The sequence below is a fragment of the Cololabis saira genome, chromosome 5, assembly GCF_033807715.1.
Source record: "Cololabis saira isolate AMF1-May2022 chromosome 5, fColSai1.1, whole genome shotgun sequence".
Lineage (NCBI taxonomy): Eukaryota > Metazoa > Chordata > Actinopteri > Beloniformes > Belonidae > Cololabis > Cololabis saira.
Window position 1 is genome coordinate 35,704,513 of NC_084591.1, and position 21,584 is coordinate 35,726,096.

A 21,584-nucleotide genomic window follows, 5' to 3' on the forward strand; every position below is an offset into this window, starting at 1 on the left:
GTAAGATGAGAGGACTCAGCCCCTGCCAAGTGGCGACCAGAGCTCATGCAATCATGTGTCAGAAACCTGTGGTTGATGTCACGGAAGGGTTTGTCCAGTTCTCTTTAAGCGGTCTTTGGCTGAGAGTAATCTACATGAACCGTGTCTGTCATTTTAAAATTTGTGTTCATTAGAGATTTATGTTCATAAATGTTATTTGTTCAAGGTGATTTTGCTACTCGGGGGTAAAAATGACAGCAGTTACAGTTAACTCAAGATAGCAGCTTTACAGAACTTTGTGCACAAAAGGTTCACACTTGAGTCAAGGAAAAACTCAAAAAGTATAATTCCTAATTTGATAGAAAATTGTCAACACTACTGACTGCAATTCCTATTTTTTGGACATTGTATATGTTTCCTGCTATTCAACCAGCAAAAATTTATTTTTTATTGATGTCTAAGAAGGAAAAGGTATGTGCATGAAATTATACTTAAATCATTAGCAGAGGTTTTTTCAAAAATTTGTATTTTTAAGATTGTAGTGCAAATCCACAGACTTGCTCTTTGTAGCAGACTTGATTACCACTCCCAGATCACTTCTTTGCATTTCCTCTTTAAGTAAATTGCCAAAAGCTACCATTGAAAAGAATGTATGTTCTGAATAAGGTGTGGATAACATGCAGTTTTTGTAGCTGTTATGTTTTGTGTAGATAACAAAATGTTATCTCTGTCATAGTTGCTCAAAAGGCAGAAATAATAAGTATTCAAGTTATCAGCTGGCTCAGTGCCCCCACTTAACTAATTACAAGTGTGTGTCAGAATTAATGAGTTGTGCGCCGTGGAGGCAGAATTCACTGAGCCAATTAGTGAATCTCCAAAAGGATGGTACTCCATGGCAAATTGCTGAGCTGTTCAGGACGGGAGCAGCCACTGGCAGCAGAAAGCAGTGCACAACCCTGAAAATTGACCTTCGGTGTGCAAAATGTGTCAGTCTCACTAAAATATTACACTTAAACTATGTCTTGTCTAGTTTGAAATGGTATGTACTGTCTGTTTCATGTGTGATGTTAAAATGTGTTTTACTGAGTAAAAAATTAACGTTCTATAGTAGGAAATCAGAAGCAGATGATGGCAGTATGAAGGAGACCTTTGTTATCCCTAACATCAAAGCACCGTCAGATCGTCATCTGCATTTGTATGAAGTGAGTGTTTGCACCATAACCAATGGCTTTGACTTGCTCTTTACAAAGAGGGAAAAAAGTTCAGTTTTCAGATTTTCAGTTCTCAGATTTTTCTTCTTTTTTTTTTTGCCTTGAAGTTAATTCTGTAAACCTATTTATTTAGACTCCACTGTCATGAAAGTTTAGCATTATTTTATGTGGGATTCTTTGAGATCCGTGTTGTTGTAATCATGCCAAAATAGTAAAAATAAAAGTGTTAACATACTAGTTTGTTTATTCACCATTGTCACCATGTAACAGTGTGTATAATTCCAGATACATCCATTTGTACACCTATGTACACTGTGTTAGTCTATGCCCTTACAGAAATTGACAAAAAAAACTGCCAAAACTGTTTGCAGCTTTTGTCTGCTCCCGTGACCGGGGATGGGTGTGAGTGAGTGTGACTACAGCCTCTTGCACTGCCATTTCCCAGGTTTGGAAATTGCCTGACATTTCCTGCCACAACTGCCCAGTGACTTGCAGGTGCACCACTTGGCAGCACCATGGTGGAATTAAATATGACATCTTTAGATCTCTCAACTTATTAATTTTGATGGTATACATAGCTCCTTGTGTACTTCAGGTGCAGTCACCTGATATCCAAGATGTGTTGTGACCACGTATTTGCAGTGACTGTCCCTGTATTAAGCATCTGGGCATTGCATTGGCAACACATGGCAGGTCTTTTGTCCCCAAACCTTGACGAATAGCAGTTTGCGTTCGGTAACAACAACAGTTCCTCTGCTTCATTATGCCGCCCAAATGGTGACCATTCAATGTGTGTTAGGGTTGGGTATTGCCAAGGACCTCACGATATGACATGATATGATGCACATCACGATTCGATATTGCGATATCCAAATTTTGCGATATATTGCTGAAAACTGCAAAAGGCCTTATGCATCTTGAAATCTGAGTTGCACGTTCAGCAGATTATCGTGATAATTCATGGGACAAACTGAGTCAAAACAATGTAATTTAAATTATCCATGATATTTTATTGTAACTATACAAGCTAAAGGTACAACATATTTGCATATGTTTTTCTTATTATTTACATAATATGACATTAACATTAACAATATTATTTAAGCCCATGCATACAGTAAAGTCGTACTGAATTTACAACCTGTCTGAAACATGATTTATTATTTGAAAAAGAAATTCAAATTTTGAAAATCAATATCAAATTGGCCGGCAAAGTATTGCGATATATATCACCATATCGATATTTTTGCCCCCCTCCCTGAAATGTGTGGAGCATTTTACATTCAGGTCTCTGACTTCATGAGCCATCCAAACATACAGTAGCTCTGCACTCAACACCAAGTGCAAGAACACAAGAATGTAAGACATGTTGATTTCAAGAGTCCGAAGATTTTTTTTGATTTTTTTTATTTAAATAGAATTAATAACTGGATAAGTGAAGTATTTGAACTGATTATGTACCTAGAGGAGAAACCGTTGGCAATCATCCCTCGCAGTTCACAGATACGTAAGACATTTAGTGGAATGACTAAATGCATGGAAAGATGAAAAATAGGTTAGTGTGGGATTAAAATGAAAACTGTGGGAAATAGTTTTTCCATTTTCTTACAGAAAGACATGTCATCAACTGAGATGTAAATCTATATTGTGTTGATCTAAATGCATTTTGAACAAAAGATCAGGGAATATGAGAGTTGGAAATAATTTCACTGCAAAGCAAGCCATTGCTGACCCTCTGCCACTTCTGTAGTTAAAATGTTGGAGGTTAAATGTCCTCTGCTTCTAACATGTCTGCTGTGTAATGCCTGCACCGTGCACAATCATTTCCATTCCCTCATGAAGCATCATTAACCGATCACTAAATGGAGGTCAATGACTTTTTTTCTCTTTTATTTGTGAGGGCCTGAAGGAAGCTTCCCTACCCTTGGTGTTGCATGCTGACTCTGGACTTCATCCTCTGCTGCACACATACACAAATACATACATTAACCCATTATTCATGATGCTATGGGAAAATCACATTTTACACGATCAAGTAAAGTTAATGTTTAAAACACATAGTGAGGGGCGATGTATCAATATGCAGATATTTGTCTTTCCAAATGGGAGTCACTAAGTAACAGATTCTCTTTGTACTTGTTACAATCAATCAAACCCCGATAGGCCCATCAGGATGTACCCGGGATATCTTTATATAGCTTGTAGCATGGCTGACTGGCTCTTATCTGAATTATTGCAGTTTCATGGGTTTTTAATGAGTACAGCATAAGCCATAAAGATCATTTTTCTTGAAGTCCGGGACATTTTTAACTGTTCTTAGAGTTGACTTGACTTTGATCAGACAATGTCATGTGAGAAATCCTGTAAAGTTTGCTTCTGTTCTGATAACCTAGGATGCCCTTCATAGCATTTGATTGAAATTATTTTGCAAAATGCTCCCACCCTGTAAAGAGTCATTAAATGTATTAAGAGTGTTGATGTTTTCTTAATAAATTAACCATAACGATATATAAAACTACACAAAAAACCTTATGCAATGGTTAATGACAATTACATTTAAATATTACATGTTTAGTAAAGTGATTATTTAATTCCTTAAAAATGAATAATCTGCTGATGTTGTTTCTGAGATTTTACAACCTTTGTTAACTGAGGTTCTTTGGTTCCTTGCCAGAGTCAACTCACTGCAGTGAGTCTTTAATGGGCCTTCACTCATCTGACTCACCCCATTAAGACGTGATGGAACATATGGGCATGTTTCTTCCTAAATTTAGAGGGCACCTCATTTCTTAACTTGTTAGATCTGACATTTTCTCTCTACAGAACTGTGAAGTGCAGCTTTGAAATCAAGAGGACTATCAATATTAATTCTCATCGGCAAGTATGCTGTCTTATCTTCTGGGACTATAGGGATGATTACTTCACTAGCTGCAAGGCTTTTCTTGACTAAGACTATGAAAATTGCAATCAAATAATGGTAATCATCAATTCATGGAGTCACCTCCGTTTTTTTTGGACTATAGCTTAGTGTGGATTCTTGTGAAAGAGCCAGTGTTTAAACCAGATAACCAATCAAACACACAAGCCTAGAGCTACCTTTTTCTTAAATGGAAAATAAACTGTCCCAAATACACAGGAGACATTTAAACATGTCAAGCAAATAAAAAGCAGCACAGTCCCTGCAGCTTTGGCTAGGAAGGAAAGCTGATAAAAAGTTGATGAGACTGTCAATGGTTAAAGGACTCAACCACCACAGGACTTTTAATTACGATTATATATTTCATTCCACTAAAGTGTTGCTTATATAACTATTTCTAAAGAGGATGCGAATACTGTTCTATGTTTTTAAACACAACAGCTGCAATGAGACGTAATGTAAGTTCAAAAAAAGATGCATGAGGTGTTATTGCATTTCTATACAAAACAACATGGCATATGTCACCAAACTCCTGGAATGGTCAGATTCTTCCATAATCTGAGGGCCCGTCAGTATTCATCAGTGTTGTGCTAGTTACTGAAAAATAGTAACTAGTTACCGTTACTAGTTACTTCATTAAAAAATTAACTCAGTTAGTAACTCAAGTAACTCAAAAACGTCATCAACGAGAATTTATCGTTTTTACTGCGAGATGACAATATTCTTACCGTGGGGAATTTTTTGGACGGTATATCGTGAACGGTAAAATATTGCCCATTCCTAATGGACATCATGCCCACTGACAACATTTTTCTACAGTACGCTTGGGAAGTGATCACCCTCGGATGTTTTCTTTATCACACCGAGGAAGGAGTAATCAGCTTCTGAAGTTTTCATTATCCGACAGGGGATGACTGGGAATCTGGATTGTGATCTTTGTTGTTACAGGTCGTCCTGTCGACGATACCATACCTCAGGTTCAGTTCTGGATTGAGCATGTCTACTGATCATTTCTGAAAACATAATTCATCTCCCAAATTCCTGTTATTGTAGGTAGGTTTGGAGGTCTATGTCCCTTTCCTGACCTGGCAGTGACACAAGTTGTGCATACTCATGAAGCACACCCCTAAACCCCACCCCCCATGAATAGTTTACAGAAATTTTACCAATCAGATGACACTTAAAAACTTCCAGACATTTGGTAATTCAGAAAACTCTTAAGACATCATCATCTAAAGGAAGTTGTATAGTCGTGATGGATTTTCTTTATTGCTCTAAAGGAATTGCAAACAGTTTGGAGGTATGATAGGTGCCAGGCTGATGTAGAAATACCTCATGAGAAGGTTTTAGTGTTATTTTTTCAGGTACTACACTGATAGTGAAGTGACCTTTTAGATGTAACTGAATCCGGTTTTCGGGTTTGCTTGCTAACAAGTACAAGATTTTAGTGCCTTTATCGGTGTATATTTTGGAGTTTTCTAATACAATTGATTCGTCAGTAGGCAGAGCATTTATGCATATAGATCTGCAAACCTCCTCTGAAGCAATTTACCTTTTTTTTCTTTTTTTTCTCTTTGTTACTGGTGTAACTTTCTTGGCATTTAGACAACTTTTCAGCAAGCTACTTCATTGACCTGTTTACCCTTTGAACAAAGGGAAATTTCCTGTTCTCATCTGTCCCTCTAAAGGTTTCTGGCTTAATGAACCATCTAGCTGTAGTGGGTGTGAGCCAGACAGTTTGCTTTGCATTCAGCTCCCGTTGAGTCAGCCAGTGAGAGCGCCGTGTTTGCTTGCATCCTAGTTGCTGTGCATTCAACAGCCTCTAAGCTTGTTACAGTAATCAGGTTAAAGAGAGGGGAATTGGAGAGTGTATGGACGATATGTTTCCTCTGGACTTCCCCAGTGAGAAGGAAACCTCTCAGACTGACTCAGACTGAGCTGTTGGGACCCAGCCCCACAGAAGCTCGCTCGTAATGATCCTCTCCCGCTGCTTCTGTTTGTATGAAACCCACACTGGAGTATTCAACTGCACCCATGCTGTCATAATGACCAGATTGTTATTGCAAAGCCCTTTTGATATACTCTCATTCTCTCCTGAATTTCTTGATCCAATTCATGTGGTTCACGCAGCCATTAAACAGCAAATCTTCACTTCTGAAAATGACTGTTTTTGCGCAGGAAAAGCATCAACAATGATGCACTCCTATAAAAACAGAGCCGTGTACATGACTTTCTTCTCACAAATCCGCAGAAATACAGTACATCGTAAAACTAGTGTTAGTGTTAGTACGGAGAAAAGGTGGTTATTGGTTTTTCTGAGCCCCAAACGCTCTCATTCAGTCACGCTTATGGTGGCTGTCCTGCATTTCACCTCTCCTATCTGTGCTTTATTTTGTATTTTTCTTTAGAATAATTATTTCTGATATCAGTGAGAAACGGCGCAACAGCTTTGTAAACATAACATTTAAGCTGATTCATAGTAGTGACAGTTTACAAAAGTCACAGCTCTGCCTGGAAGGCGTGAGAGTGCGTAGCCATTCAGGAGAGTTCCGTTACCACCAGACGAGCCATTAAAGAAAGTCAGGTCCTTTTGTCATCCATTTGTTTCTTTTTTAAATTGCTCTGCTTAAATAAAGGGGCATTTCTTTTCCCTTCACACAGCTGACAAAAGCCACCTGCCCTGGGAGTTGCCCCAAACCAGGGTTGCTACGGCAACCAGCTATTCATTCATTACTATTCAGAGTTTTTAACTAAGCATGACAGCATCTCTCACGTGCACTGCTCTGGTACATGCAAGTCTAAATGCGGAGGTTGATATGGCCTCTCTCTGTCTCAAAGGTGAAGAACTGGACGCCTGCATAGAAAGATTTTCAAGCAGCCAGCATGGTTCTTGTAAGTTGACCCTGCTCCTCACCATGTGGGTTGGTAGTCGGTCGCCCAGATGTTTCCAATGTTTGTTTCTAGTAATTGGAAACACTTTTAAGTTCACGGCTGGAAATCCAGTGGGAAAGATGGGAAAAAATGGTTTACTCTTGCAAAATCAGAACTTTTATATTTAAATTTGTCTACTGCTTAGGACAACTACTTTGGGGAGTGGTTACATTTTTTCTACTGATATTTTAATTGAAAACAGGAGCTAAAGCCTCTGCTCCCACATAGAGACAGCAGCAGTTTTAGACGACTCCTCAGAAAACAGATCTACTTTGTCAGCCGGTGCCCGGCACACAGCATCTGCTCCAAGACCTTTCTGAAACGTACGCTCTGAGGGCAGGTTGTTGTACACCTCTCTTACAGCCAATCTAAACATTGGATGCTTTTAGTCCTCGCTGAGAGAAAAGCAGAGATGCAAGGAATCACACAATGATACCGGGGTTGGAATGTACCATCACGTTAACTGAATAATGGGGTGTTTGATTTGCCTGATTCCCACAGCGTTTGCCCTCAGTTTTCATCGTTCCCTTCCACTGTTGACCGATCATTAGTCGGTCTGGGAGGGAACAGTCTGTAGATAGATAGCCGTTTCACTGATTGACTAGAGGGAAACGAGTCTCACTTGAGTGCTCTCTGTGTACATCCTAAATATGCCAGGCTGTTCAGGGGTACATCTTCCTCAACATAGGAACCAAAACACCAATTGACAGTTATTTCAAATAGTTACTCATTCTCACGGTGCAGCATGTTATATTTTTCCGCAGAACTTTTCAACGCAGCAGTGAAGTGACACTTTCACAAAGAAGCATTTTCATTTTACACACACTCTATCAAAGTAAATCAAAGTGCACTCACTCAACTTTCTTTCTTTGCTGAATATTTTCCTGTACTTGTGACAGTGTCGCTCTAAGGCCTTGTGAGGGAACCAGGAGTGGATAGAGGAGGATTTTTTTATATTGTCTCAGCTTTCTTAGACCTTGTTTACTTGATAATCGAAAGCTGATTTTGGCTGAAAATCCTTACGTTTCAGCAGAGAGCATCACAAATCCAGCTGCTCTGACCTGAGGGCCGAAAGGGGGTGGTGGCGACCGCTGTCCGGCCTTATATGTCCAGGAAAAGGTGGGCAATCTCACAGCCATGGCAACCATAATAAGAGTTGTTGATGGGGAAACAACATGCTTTTTTTCACCGGAGTTTCACCTTCTACCAACAGAAACTTTTGGTTATGATTACAAATTATTGTATTAGCCTTTTTTTTATATTTGAATAAACTTGCTAAGAGTGCAATAATAGCACAAAAAGTTTTGAAAGAAAACCCCATAGAAACTTTGCTTAAAGAGCCAGAATGGGGAATCTGTACAATTGGGCGTCAGGCCGCTGCCATTACAACCTGCCAGAGGAAGTGATGTTGGAGTCGCTGGGTGTGTTGGAGTGAAGCCAGCGTGTGTTCCATTCCACTGCCCTTGATACTGTAATCAGACGGTGGTAGTGGGCAGCTGGCCACTCAAGTCAAAGAAAGAGGGTCAGTGTGGACTAGAGATTAGAGTCACCTGATCTGGAGGAAAATGACATTCCAGGGAGACTGATCACAGGAGCGAGAGGTGTCACTATCATCTACAAAGTCCATGTTCACTGCCTGGTGCAAGATGATTTATTATGAATATTAAAGTCAGTGAAGTGTGGTGAGATTGTATTTAGTGTCTGAGTGTATGCTCAGTGTATGTGTCTGTGTGTTGTTCCCTTTGTTATCCATGCAAACACACAGGATTTATCGCACCATTAATTTCAGATTCTGTTCCTCATTTTTTTATGTTTTTTCAGAATTTGTTGATCCATAAAGTAATCTGCGGCGGAGGCCTCTTTCTTAGTTAGATGCCGTCGTATGGCGTGAGGAGGGAGGGGACTGATGATGAGCTGCTGAGAGCGGGACGGGCTTCTCCGTTGTGACCTTTGCAGTGTTTATGCAATGATCTCACAAGCTCATTCTGTGTTATGGTTCACATGTAATTTTCTAAGGTGGGCTCAAGACCTGAGGTGAAAGGTTTAAATCATTTATGGGCAGGTTTGAAGAGACAAATGGGTTTGTTGCTGTTACCTTAGCCAATTTTGAGGTCTGGTGATCGAGGGGTGCCGTATGCGGCTTGTGTTGTGATAAAAGTGAAGCTGAACCGCCAGACTAGGTGATGCGCAGCTCGTAAGCGGAATGAATGCACTGGAAACGAGGAAGAGACAAGATGCTTGGAGGAGTTCAGCCTCTAGTATTCTCACAAAAAAAGACAATCTTGACAAGGACAGGTTGGTGTTCAACTAGGGCTGGGCGATATGGATCAAAAGTCATATCTCGATATTTTCTAGCTGGATGGCGATACTCGATATATATCGATATTTTTTTCTGTGCCATAATTGGGGTTTCCCCCAAAGCATTATAGCATAGCATCTCTGTTAGCTTCATTTTTTTCTGAGGCAAACCCTTAAAAAAACAGTCAGTTTTAATACAAAGCCTCGTGCCAAATGTCACACAGGTTCCTTTATTAACAGAGGTTTGCACAATATCAAAATGTATAAAACAAATGAAATAAAAATAAACTGCCTGCATATATAGAATAAAAATGCTTCTTGAATAAAATAAAACAAATATCCCTTTCCTGCATAACAATTAAATTAAAATACACTGTGCAATTAATACAACTGTAGACAGTAACAGGCAGACTTTTCCACTGAGGTTGACAGTTGTGCAAATAACAAAACGTTTGTGCAAATCTCAAATAAAACATTCAAGTCAATTTGTCACAAAATAAGCTATATCAAAATAAAAAAAAAAAAAAAAAAAAAAAAAAAATTAATAATCGATATAAACGATATTGTCTCGTACCATATCGCGTTTGAAAATATATCGATATATATTCAAATCTCGATATATCGCCCAGCCCTATGTTCAACATATTATTTTTGCCAGAAAACAGAAACAGTGTGGCAGCGTTGTCAGGGGAACCAGGTAATGCAGCTGCAGATGAACCTGTGTGAGGCTCAGGTGTGAACGTGGGGGGAGCTTTAGCACCCGTAAGCCATGCCCCCAGACTCTACATTGTACTGTAGAGGCTACAATAAAACCCAGAATGAACCCAGAGCAAAAATCCAAACCACGTCAGTCTGCCTTCAAATATTCCTTTACTGTCAGGTGTAAGGTCTTGTGTTAGGTCATGGTGTCTCCCTCCTGACGTTTATACTGTATTATAGCTGAATAAAGAAAAAAACCTCTTGATTTGACAATGTTGCCTGCTGAAATAGCTCTAAAGTGGAGTTTTTGCTTTCTACTGTTATCGGTGGAAAGGAACAGTGCATACCGTAGCTCTGTGGTGATTATTCTGCTCCTATCCACAATTAGTTTGTGTGTCACTAACATGTCAAGTCTTGCCTGCAAAAGTTGTATCACATAATTACACATACAACAACTGGAAGGCAAAAATTACACATGCAAATTACACAATGTTTTTCATTTTCCCTAATCAGAAGAATAAATGTGGTTACGTGATTGGTTTCAAACATGGATTAACTGGTTGTGTCTCATGTTCACTATTTTTGTCATGATTGTGGCTATTCTTCAATCTACAATGTTGTTGCTTTGTAATGAAATGAAATAACAACACTTTTTAACATTTTTGTGACTCTGTGAAAGGTCTCGACTCCGACAAACTGAATGAAAATGAAGGAAATTGAACAGAAATTACAATCTTCCCACTTCATTATATCTTCATCGTTTGAAGAGTTGTATAAAAGAAGTGAGTAAAAGGGCCACGCAATGCTTTATCTCTGATCACCCATGTTTACAAGGTTGTATCCTGCTTGTATATTAGCACTAATACAGGGACATGCAAGTGCCAAAGTCCAATTACCTCAGATTGTTATGGAAGTCATTGATGGGAGATTTAAATCAAATGTTTTCTTTTTTCATTCATCGGATGGTTGCCTGTTCTTTTAATATCTTTCATTTCACCTCACTGGGGATTTTGGTCCCATCCATTAACAAGAAATCGTGTGTCATTACCAAGATGTTTAATGAACTGTATGTGGAGTTAATGTCACCACAGAGGGGACACTCTGATTTGAGAAGTGAGTGGCGCATCACAGTAACACAACATGCAAATGTACAATAAGTTGGTACATCGTGCACATTTGGTGACAATAAAAGTGCATAGGATGCAATATTTTTTGAATTTGTGTTGCAGTCTGAGATTTCTGATCAATTTCAGTTGACATCATTTACTTTAAACGTATGAAAGCTTTGATTTTGTGTGCTAAAAAAAAACAACAACAAAAGAACAACTAATAGAAAGCTGTTGTGTCTGTTGTTTGTTTGAAATTATATTCTGGGTGTAATTGTGGGGAATAAATGCCTTCCAGATTGCTCACAATGAAGTATGCTCAGTCTGGAAACTCTCAAACCCTCCATATGGTACTGTACGCAGTGAGCAGAACATAATAGGCAAAACTGTGTGGAGTGTGTTGTTGAAGCTACTTTATAAAACACCTGTTCAGTATTTTACAGACATTAGTCATAAGTGCAGTTTTACTATATCCTGATATTTTATATGGCTAATGATAAATAAATTTGATGTGTTAATAAATGAGGAATTATGCAAGTTAAGTTGTTTTTTTTCTATTTTTTTTTTTCACCCAACAAAGAAGCTCAGCATGGTCCTCTACAGAGGGAACTGATGGTAACTTGAAATTCCCCATAAGAAGTGTTTTTAGCTTTAACATTTAACATTTAACTATGGCCTCCCAGCATCACTCCTTTGTCATACAGCATCATTGCATCCTTTGTTGTGTCATAGCTTCCATTGTAAAACATCAGGCTTGTGGCTTGCACGTTTGTGTGTAATGAAAATGAAGTCATCATGGGCTGGGTTGTTTCTTTTTTTGGATTGATCAACATTCACTAGAATTTTTTTTTTAAATGCTGTGGCAACATCTGTTGGAGCCGCAGTATCTGGTCCCTCCGAGGGCTGATCCAGAAGTCAGGTCAACCCCCAGTGAGTGCATCGACTGGCTAAGTTCACTTATTGGTTGAGTGACTGCAGCTGCTGGGTGGAGCTCCTCTCTTCCACTGACTGTGTTTGCCTCCATTTATTAGGGAGCCAATTCTTCATATCTGAAGGAGAGGAATGGAAACTTTGGATGACTCTCTGTGTTGCACAATTATAGCTCCCAAACTGCTGAAATAACTTATCCTAAAACATTTTGTCAGAGCTATTTAGAGTCTAATTTACAGTGCTCCGTGACCTTCAAGAAACATTGAATAATAATTAACTGATGAAAATCAGGAAGAAGTGACAGAGAATGCCTTGCTTTTTAAGAATTGGTAGGAAGGAAAAAAAATGCTATTTCTGTTGCTCTGCTTCTGCCGTGGATCTTTTTGAAGCAGTGCTGCTGCAGGAAGCTCCACATCACTGGGTATTTTTAGTGTAAGAGGAGATGTTCTTTTCCTCCTTTCAACAAGGGCAAAAGTGATTTGAGAGTGCTTTCTGTCATTTTCTATTCCCAGGAATTGGATTATAGCAGCGTGCACAAGAGCAGACCCTGCAATGTATAGACTGGATAACAGAAAAGGTTTATTTTAGAATCTTACTCAAAGTGTCATCTTGTTTACCGGTTTGGGATGCTTTGGATTTAGAGCACTTGCCTAATCATGCCTCGGCTATCGTAAACCTGGTGAATTTAAAGCGGCAGGCTTCTTTTCATTGTCACATGGCTGGTGACTGCTGTGTCCCGGTGAAGATGTACTTCAGCCATATCTGAAAAAGCTAGAGTTATTCTTTAGAATAATTGTATTTGCCGGGTCCGGGGAGTGGGCCTCCCCTGACCGGGGGGTGCACGGGCGGGCGCGACGGCGGGGTGGCACCATTCCCAGGTATCTATGTCTTATGTTGTCAGTATGAATGGGAGGATGTTGGACCGTTTCCCCCTCCGTCTGGGGGCTCCGGCGGCGCCGGGGGCGCCCGTGGAGGTACGGTGGGGCCCTGGCCCGGCTCGGAGGGCCGGCCCCCGTCTACTGGATGGCCGGTGGGGGGACGCGGGTGTCTTATCAGGGCCGGCTTTGCTGGTCCTGCTTCCTGGCTTCGGCCTCCGCTCCCCCTCTTTCCCCCCCTACACGATTCATACGCACATAGGCGAAGGGCGGGGGGTCCGGGTCGTGGGGGGCACCGTCCCGCGTGGCCCGGCACTCCCCGCCTCACGGTTTTAACAGCAAAATAGACACTGCACATTCAACACTTAATAAATACATTTGACAAGGACACGTAGTTCGGGAGGGGGGGGGGGGGGGGTCGGTGTCAATCGATACTTGGCCCTCCCCCCTCCCTGTTTTTATGGCATTAATCACACGCACTCAACACCAGGGGCGGGAGGGGGTCCCACATCACCCGCGTTCCCTCACCGGCCTGGGACAGGTGGGTCGGGTTACCCGGGCCTGGCGGGGCCCGCCGTGCAGCCTGGGGTGCCTTCTGGCGGTGCTGGACCCCCCCGGGGAGGGGGAAACGGTGCGTGATTGTATGTCTGTGTCGGTGAGAATGCGGTATGGAAGGGTCCTGCCATGGAGGATTTGAGCCTCCATTGGCAGGACATCAAAACTTAATAATTTATGAATATTATATTATACAAAGATGGTTATTATTATTATTATTATTATTATTATTATTATTATTATTATTATTATTATTATTATTATTATTATTATTATTATTATGTATAGTATATTATATTATTATTAGTATAGGTATCGGATAGGTGAATGGATGAATGAATGGGATGCCTGGGTCTGGGGCCCTCCGTTGTCGGGCCTGCGCGGGTGTCGCCTTGTTGGGGGGTTCCCTCTCTCCGGGCCCGTCTCCGGTCCCCCCCGCTGCCTCTGCGGCGGGGCGCCCCTCTGGTCTTGGAGGGCCACTTTCGTGGGGGACGGGTGCGCCTGCCCGCGTCGGCGGCCGGGGCGGCTCTGTCTCTCCGGGCAGGCTGGCCCCCTGCCGGGTGGGGGTCGTTGGCCTGAAGGGTGAGGGCCTCCTGGCCGCGTGTCCGGCCCGGACACGGTTGGCCGGGGATTGCCTGGGTCGCGGTCCGCCGCCGCGGGATCCCTGGCTGCTTCTTCCCGCGCCGTGGGGGCCCCGCCCGCGGGCCCCCTTGGCCGCCGCCGGGGGGGGGGGGGGCCCTCGCAGGCGGTGGGTTGCCTCCCTCCTACTTCTCCCCTCTGTGGGGTTGCCAGTGGCCTGGGTTCCGGGCTCTTCCGTGTCGGCCTCTGGTCTCGCGGGTGGCGGGGTTGCTCCCCCCCCTCCCCCACTATAGATACACTTCAGGTGGAGCTTTGTTTGGTTTATTACACACACACACACACACACACACACACACACACACTACCACACACACACACACACACACATACACACATATAGTCACTTAGTCACATGCTTACACACACACACACACACACACACACACACACACACACACGCATGATCATATACATACACACACACACACATAGACATACACACTGGCTTGTTCACCTGCATGCTGGCTCTCTAGTTTTTGGGTTTAGGTAGCGGTAGCGATAGCTTAGCTCAGACTGTGATCAGATCTCAAGATTTAGGTTGATTGCTGTTATTGTTTTGGTTGGCTCCGTGCCGGTTTCGTGCTTTGTTTGTGGTTTTTTTGTTGCAGATTTCCAGTGCTTGACGTGTGTCTCCGTGTGTTCCTGCTTCCTGGATTGGCAGTGGATGTCGTCACCCCCCCCCCCCCCCCCAAAAAAAAAAACAAAAAAAAAAAAAACACTGGGTTTGTATGTGTATACTTATGTACGTGTACGCATATGTGTGCGTATATATATGTATATATATTAAATATAGTAACAATGCACATATATACACTTTTGGTTTCTACCGTCATGGTATCAATCAATAATATGTGTGCAGACAAGGTGGAAAAAAAAAAAATCCTGATGCAAAGGATTTCCACAAGGTGTTACAAACTGTAGAGTTTTAGAACTACGTTTCAGAACATAGCCACCTGGGAAAAAAGTGACAAACTGTGATATCTGTGTACTCCCTTTAAAGGATCAAACAACCTCAATCTATCAGTATTTTGGCAGCATGTGAATAAAGTTCTTGTGTCACTATTATCAAATTTGCCTCATGTGTTCAAAACGGACCTAAGATTTAAGACCGAGTTTCTTGTCGTGTCTTTGTTAGGAATTCATGAAGCCTTGTTGTTACAGTAAAGGTGTTTTTATGGAAACTGATTGAAATGTACTACCTGTGTAATGATCAGATAAGCAATATTCCGAATGAAGTGCTGGAAATGATAGCAAAACAATCATTGCATGTACAGTAATGGCCATCTGGGGAGCACAACACTCCTGACCTCCATTGAGGAGTTCCTGGATTGCAGGAGCACGGAATTGAAATACACAGCTGACCTTGTTTTCTGTCATGTGATCCAACGCCAGAGCCTATATATTCCAGCGGTTCTCCGGATGAGTGGTATGGATCCGCAGGAACGTGACCTTGCTTGCTGTCAGACAGGGATAAAAGGCTGATGTTTTGCTGAGAATGTCAATGCTGGATGTGCAGATGAGAAAGAAGGGGTGTGGGGCCAAACGGTTAGCATTTTCTCAGTGCATGCATGCTTTAATGCTGCTGTTCTCGACAGTCTTGAGATCTGCTGAGCTTCGACTTCGGCTACTCTCTGCCCTCCATTCATGCTACAGTAAATGTTTTAATCACACAGTTACAAGAGTCCAGCAGGCCTGCAGTATTACTGCACTCATCATGTTCAGTAATCACCTTCAGTGCGTCCCTGCTGCCTTACCGACGATTACGTTTGAGCTTCTGGAGTTATGTTCAGGTGCATCAGTATCTTGTTAAACTTTATCGCTCTGCTAGTTGCAGAATTGCCAAAAAAATCAACCTTTGTTTTTCCTGTGTGGCTCTTTTTGAGTTCACAGTAATCACTCCTGGTTGGGTGAATAAAATATGAGGTGTTTGCATTTGCATCACAGAATGAGTGTAAATCATCATTTTTACCAGGAAATCATTACTGTACCACTGTTTGTTGTTGAAGAACAGCCCAATATTGATGCTACTTCTTGTTATCCTATTCTGTGTGTGTTTGCTGGTTGTTGTTTTTATTAAACTCAAGTGGGTAAGAATAAACGAACATTTGCTCCAGACTGTGTACAGCAAGACAACAACCCATGCTGGTATTTGAAAAATACACACTTGAACAAATCAAAACAATGAAACTCAAGCACCTTCTTTTATTGGATTATCACCTGATGCTCTGCTGGGATTGTCATCCTCTTTCCTCTTTATTGCTGCTCTGTTTCAAATGTGTCACTCTGTTATGAGACATAATGAAGAAAAAAAAATTCATCAGCCCCTTCCTGTGCTGCCGTGTGACAGACTGGTGCAGTAATCACAGCCGTTGTTGCTCTTGGGCTCGGCTCTGCTGCTGGTACTACAGCCGCTCATTAGGGCCGTATCCTCTCCAGATGGCTCCTGCCTTCCCAACCCTCTATTGAATTGTCCTTGTTTAGACTCCTCGGTAAGCTGCTCTTTGGTCATTTTCTTGGCTTAATATTTGGAGTAGTAAACAAACCTAATTCAATACAGGTCTCCTTCTGATGGACTTTTGATGGTCATGGGAGATACAATTGCATTTTAAGTCTTTAAGTCTGTTGATCCAGTCAGCAGAATGAAACACAAGAATATGATTCTACAGAGCCTCACATGAGAGAGATGTCTGAACCCAACTTGAGAGCAGAGCTAATGAGGAGCTGGCTGCATTGGAGTATTTGCACGAGGATCCTGCTGAAAGATGTTTTCTCACACAACTGCGTACTGACAGATTATCATTATCCCCTTGGGTTACATCATGTGATTTCTGCAACACTTACTCCCAGAAGTACGTGATTTTAGAGATACTACAGTGGCTGTTGTGTTAAGCCGACACTCGTTTTTATTCATTCAAATGCTAATCATTACAGGTGACCGCAGTGCCTGTGGTTGCTGGTTGAGATGGAGCAGTTTGAAATCCTTCAGAGCAGATTGTTTATTTACCGTGTGCGAAGGAATAGTTATTGACCATGCGGTGGACGTCCGTGTGGCCTGCTGAAGTGTCAGCGCAGGGATGTCTCAAGGAGAGCATCTGTGGTAGGAGTGGATGACAAAAACTCGGCGGGGCTTCTCCGCCAGCTTGTATGGAGGAAAGTTCATGCAGCGCCTTTACCTTATATTCTTTGTGCCTTTTTTCCGTCTTTGTGTGAAGACAAAGCTGGATGAAGGAGAGGAACTATTGGAGAAGAACCCACAGCTCTGACAGAGGCACCGTTGCAGACGGGCCCATTCACGACTCCGTCCTTACAGAAAATGTACTCGTCAGAGCCTCTCTGCTCTGCCTTGAAAGGGCGTGTGGATGAACTGTGAAGTCTGACACAAAAAAACTCTTTGTTTCCACTTGTTGCTGAGTTCTGAATCGTGTCAGTGTGAAGACTTGAACTTTTAACTTTACATCCAAGCATGGAGGAAAAAGCTAAATTCCTTCGCTGTTACAGCTGAATTTGAAATCTTGTCACAAGTCAGGGTTAAATAAACTTCAATAAAAGCACAAAGGATTTCGTTTTCATCTGAATATATCTATTTCAGTGTCATTAGGAGGAATATTTTATTACTTTTAGAAAGTGTTGTGTAGCTCCTGCAACCTCTGTGCTGTTGACAAAAACCATCCAAAGTAACTTTGGACCCGACTTTGACTGCGAGGCCATGGAAAGAGTGTTGTGCCCTCTCCAGGTGGGTGGAGAAGTCCTGCTTCAAGTGGAGGAGTTCAAATATATCGGGGTCTTGTTCACGACTGAGGGAACGATGGAGCGTGAGATTGACAGACGGTGTACCGGACCGTCATGGTGAAGAAGGACCTGAGGAAAGGCCAAGCTCTTGATTTACTGGTCAATCTACGCTCCCACCCTCACCTATGGTCATGAACTTTGGGTATTGACCGAAAGGACAAGATCGCAGATGAGTTTCTTCTGCAGGGTGGCTGGACGCTCCCTTAGAGATAGGGTGAGAAACTCAGTCACTCGGGAGGAGCTCGGAGTCGAGCCGCTGCTCCTTCACCATTGAGAGGAGTCAGCTGAGGTGGCTTGGGCATCTGTACCGGATCCTCCTAAACGCCTCCCTAGGGAGGTGTTCCAGGCATGTCCCTCCTCCCTAGAGAGGTGTTCCAGGCATGTCCTTCCAGGAGGAGACCCCGGGGCAGACCCAGGACACGCTGGAGAGACTATGTCTCTCGGCTGGCCTGGGAACGCCTCGGACTCCCCTCGGAAGAGCTGGAGGAAGTGTCTGGGGTGAAGGAAGTCTGGGCATCTCTGTTGAGACTGCTGCCCCCGCGACCCGGTATGGATGAGCGCAAGACGATGGATGGATGGATGGATGGATGGATGGATGGATGGATGGATGGATGGATGGATGGATGGATGGATGGATGGATGGATGGATGGATGGATGGATGGATGGATGGATGGATGGATGGATGGATGGATGGATGGATGGATGGATGGATGGATGGATGGATGGACCAGAATTTGTGTCACTTTTCTCTCATACATCAATAGTGATGGAAGTAACACACAGAGCTGCAGAGGAAATCATGGCAGAGGTAACTAAAGCCCAGGACGCGCCAATCCGATAATCAAATAATCGTCGAGCAGTTGGGCGAGGTCGGTGACTCCAGTTGGGTTGGTGTGTCCCGTGCAGTCCTCTCTCGGCGTCTGCGTCAGCGTTCATTTTGGCCGATTTGACATATAGAATCGGCCACTAGCTGTCTGCCTCTATGACCAATCTGATTGGTGGAGTGCTAGCCGTTGACTAGCGAATCAGAGTTAACCTGAAATGACGATGTAAATATACTAGATGAACAGCGAGCACAGACGCTACACTACACTCTATCATGGTATTGGTTTTGATTGGATTGTGTTTGATCCTATTATATTATCATTATTAGCCATCGTATTCTCAGAAGTGAAAACACTGACTGATGACAGCAGGCTCTGTTCAGAACTCTAGACTAGAGTGATCCATCATTTCTGGTTGTTAGTCTTTCCTTTTACCTCTGGGTGACATCACAGATTAGCGCTGCCTGCAGTTATGGGGAACTTTTATGCCTTGGACACGCGCAGAACATACGTTCTGCGCGTTGGGTTGGTGTGTTCAGGAGTATTTTTTGACCTAATTGGGGAGACGGGATTGCTCAAGAAAGTAGTATTACAAGTAAAAACAGGAGAGTGACAGAGCGAGAGACCAAACAAGGATAAATCTTGGACAGTGTTGTAAAAGCAACGTCACCACCTGGAAATTGCGAAACATTTTTTGTGCCTCTTAAATTTGAGGAAAAAAGGCATTATTTATCTTTTTCAAACATTTCAGCATTGAAATCAGTGGTCTCAGTTATTCTGAGACATGCAAACTACTAATAGGTCCAACCCTATATGGGTTATGGTTTGTGATGCACACATTCTCCAGAAAACGTGTTATATAGATATACTGTAGATACGGTTGTATCGCAACTTAATTTCACATCTGTAATCATAAAAGAAATGGCCAGCCTTCTCTATGTGTGTGGCCTATTTATCACTCTCAGCTCCCTTTGTGCTGAAGCCAAGGTCAAGCACAAAAGACAAAAAAAAAAAAAAAACATTCTGCGGTATCAGCCCTTTCCTTTTTGTCCCAGAATACCAGAATTGATTTCAACCTAATGGCTCCACATGATAAAACACCACAAGATTTGTCTCAGACCGACTCCGGCTTGCGATGTGAATAACGACATTGTATTTCAGGCTGTTTTAAACCATGATTATCAAGATTTGCAGTCTGTTGCCCTTTTTCTGCTTAAAAGCTAGTTCAGTTAATTTTGTCTACGCTGCAATAACGCAGCAGCGCTTTGTTCGCTTTACCCTTCAACATCAGAACGGCTGAGGAATGACGGGCTGCTCGGGCAGGTTCATAACAAACACGTTTAGTGTGATCGGCTCAAAATGTCCCTAAGGAAGTAACTGTGATGATGATTTTCTCTATGCTGTGTGGTGTTACATTCTTCCTCTGAGGCTTCCTCTTTGCACTAACAGGCCTGATTGTTTTGAAAGAACACATTTTGTTTTTATCATGGTCTGTTCATAAGTACTAAAGCAAAGACCAATTATTTATTATATTTGACAGCCAAATAACTTTGCACACTCTTCATCCTCATGTAATGTTTTCTGCTGTTGCGTTTTACAGGTGTGCAGGTCGGTGAGGCCTTGAGACTACCCACCAAGATGGTGGCCTTGTCACTAAAGATTTGTGTACGCCAGTGCAATGTGGTGAAGACGATGCAGTTCGAGCCGTTCACCCCTGTGTACGATGCCTGCCGGATCATCAGGGAGAGAGTTCCAGAAGCCCAGACGGGACAAGGTTGGATGCTGACTGCTGTATTAGATTTACATAATGGAAATTTCTAGGCATCAACATTTTGCAAGCTGGATTTCGTCCTGTGTTTCAGCTTCAGATTATGGCTTGTTCCTGTCTGACGATGATCCCAGGAAAGGAATCTGGCTGGAGTCTGGAAGAACCCTGGATTACTACATGCTGCGAAATGGAGTAAGATTAAATCATGTTGTCCTGGGGTGGAAACTCTGCCAGTGTCACTTATCATTACTTGAAGTGGTTGATATTTTCTAGTGGGAGCTGAGATATTCATGCGTCCCCCGCTCGCTGGGAGCTGTTGCGGTTTACAGTTGAGACGGATTATGGAGATGTCATCCTGCCTACCCTCCTGTTTTTCTCAGGATGTCTTGGAGTATAAAAAGAAACAGAGGCCTCAAAAGATCAAAATGCTGGATGGTGCAGTAAAAACCATCATGGTGGATGACTCAAAAACAGTTGGGGAGCTGCTTGTCACCATATGCAGCCGAATAGGTAAGCACCTTTTGTGCAAAGCACTTCTGTCAAGCCACCGCCCTAAACCCAAATTATTCATCTTCTGTTTTGTCTCACCACCCGGCTTCATATTGAGCGGTGCAGCATTATTATGTGCCCTCATGTTCATGTTGACGAGCAGCATTACGTCAGTGTACCTATGTGTGCTTGATGAAGTCCTAATTATGGCATGTTTAGACTACAATGGGCATGATTTATCAAGCTCAAACAAGCGTGTTTCTAATAAATGCTGAAGTGTGTTGGGCATGGCCCAGTCTGTGCCATCATGCCTGCTACAGAGGTGTTCCCTCAGCTGTATATTTCAATTATAATGGGCTGCTAGCAAGCCTAATTGGGTGAGGAAGAGAAGTATGTGTGTGGCGGATAGCTTTATTAGAGAATGTTTATTTAGAGCAGAGCTTTCTGCTTAGTTTCTCCTCCTCCTTGTCTCCTATTTTTGTTTGCTGACGCGATAGAAGCTTTTCTTCGCTTCTGTTAAAGCGGAGAGAAAAGAGAAACAGTGAATGCGGTAAAATTGCAGATAGTTATGAT

The 21,584-nt window shown here is 42.4% G+C and overlaps 1 protein-coding gene across 3 annotated transcripts in view; it reads left to right on the top strand.

Annotated features, from left to right (window-relative positions):
• Window positions 1-21,584, top strand: part of tln2b (talin 2b) — a 94,666-nt gene that overhangs the window by 17,533 nt on the left and 55,549 nt on the right. For all 3 annotated transcript variants that reach the window (XM_061721832.1, XM_061721831.1, XM_061721833.1), the window contains exons 2-4: window positions 20,355-20,528; window positions 20,617-20,714; window positions 20,903-21,032. In XM_061721832.1, the coding sequence (XP_061577816.1) occupies window positions 20,393-20,528; window positions 20,617-20,714; window positions 20,903-21,032 (364 nt within the window). In that variant the 5' untranslated portion in view covers window positions 20,355-20,392. The remainder of the gene's footprint in view (window positions 1-20,354; window positions 20,529-20,616; window positions 20,715-20,902; window positions 21,033-21,584) is intronic.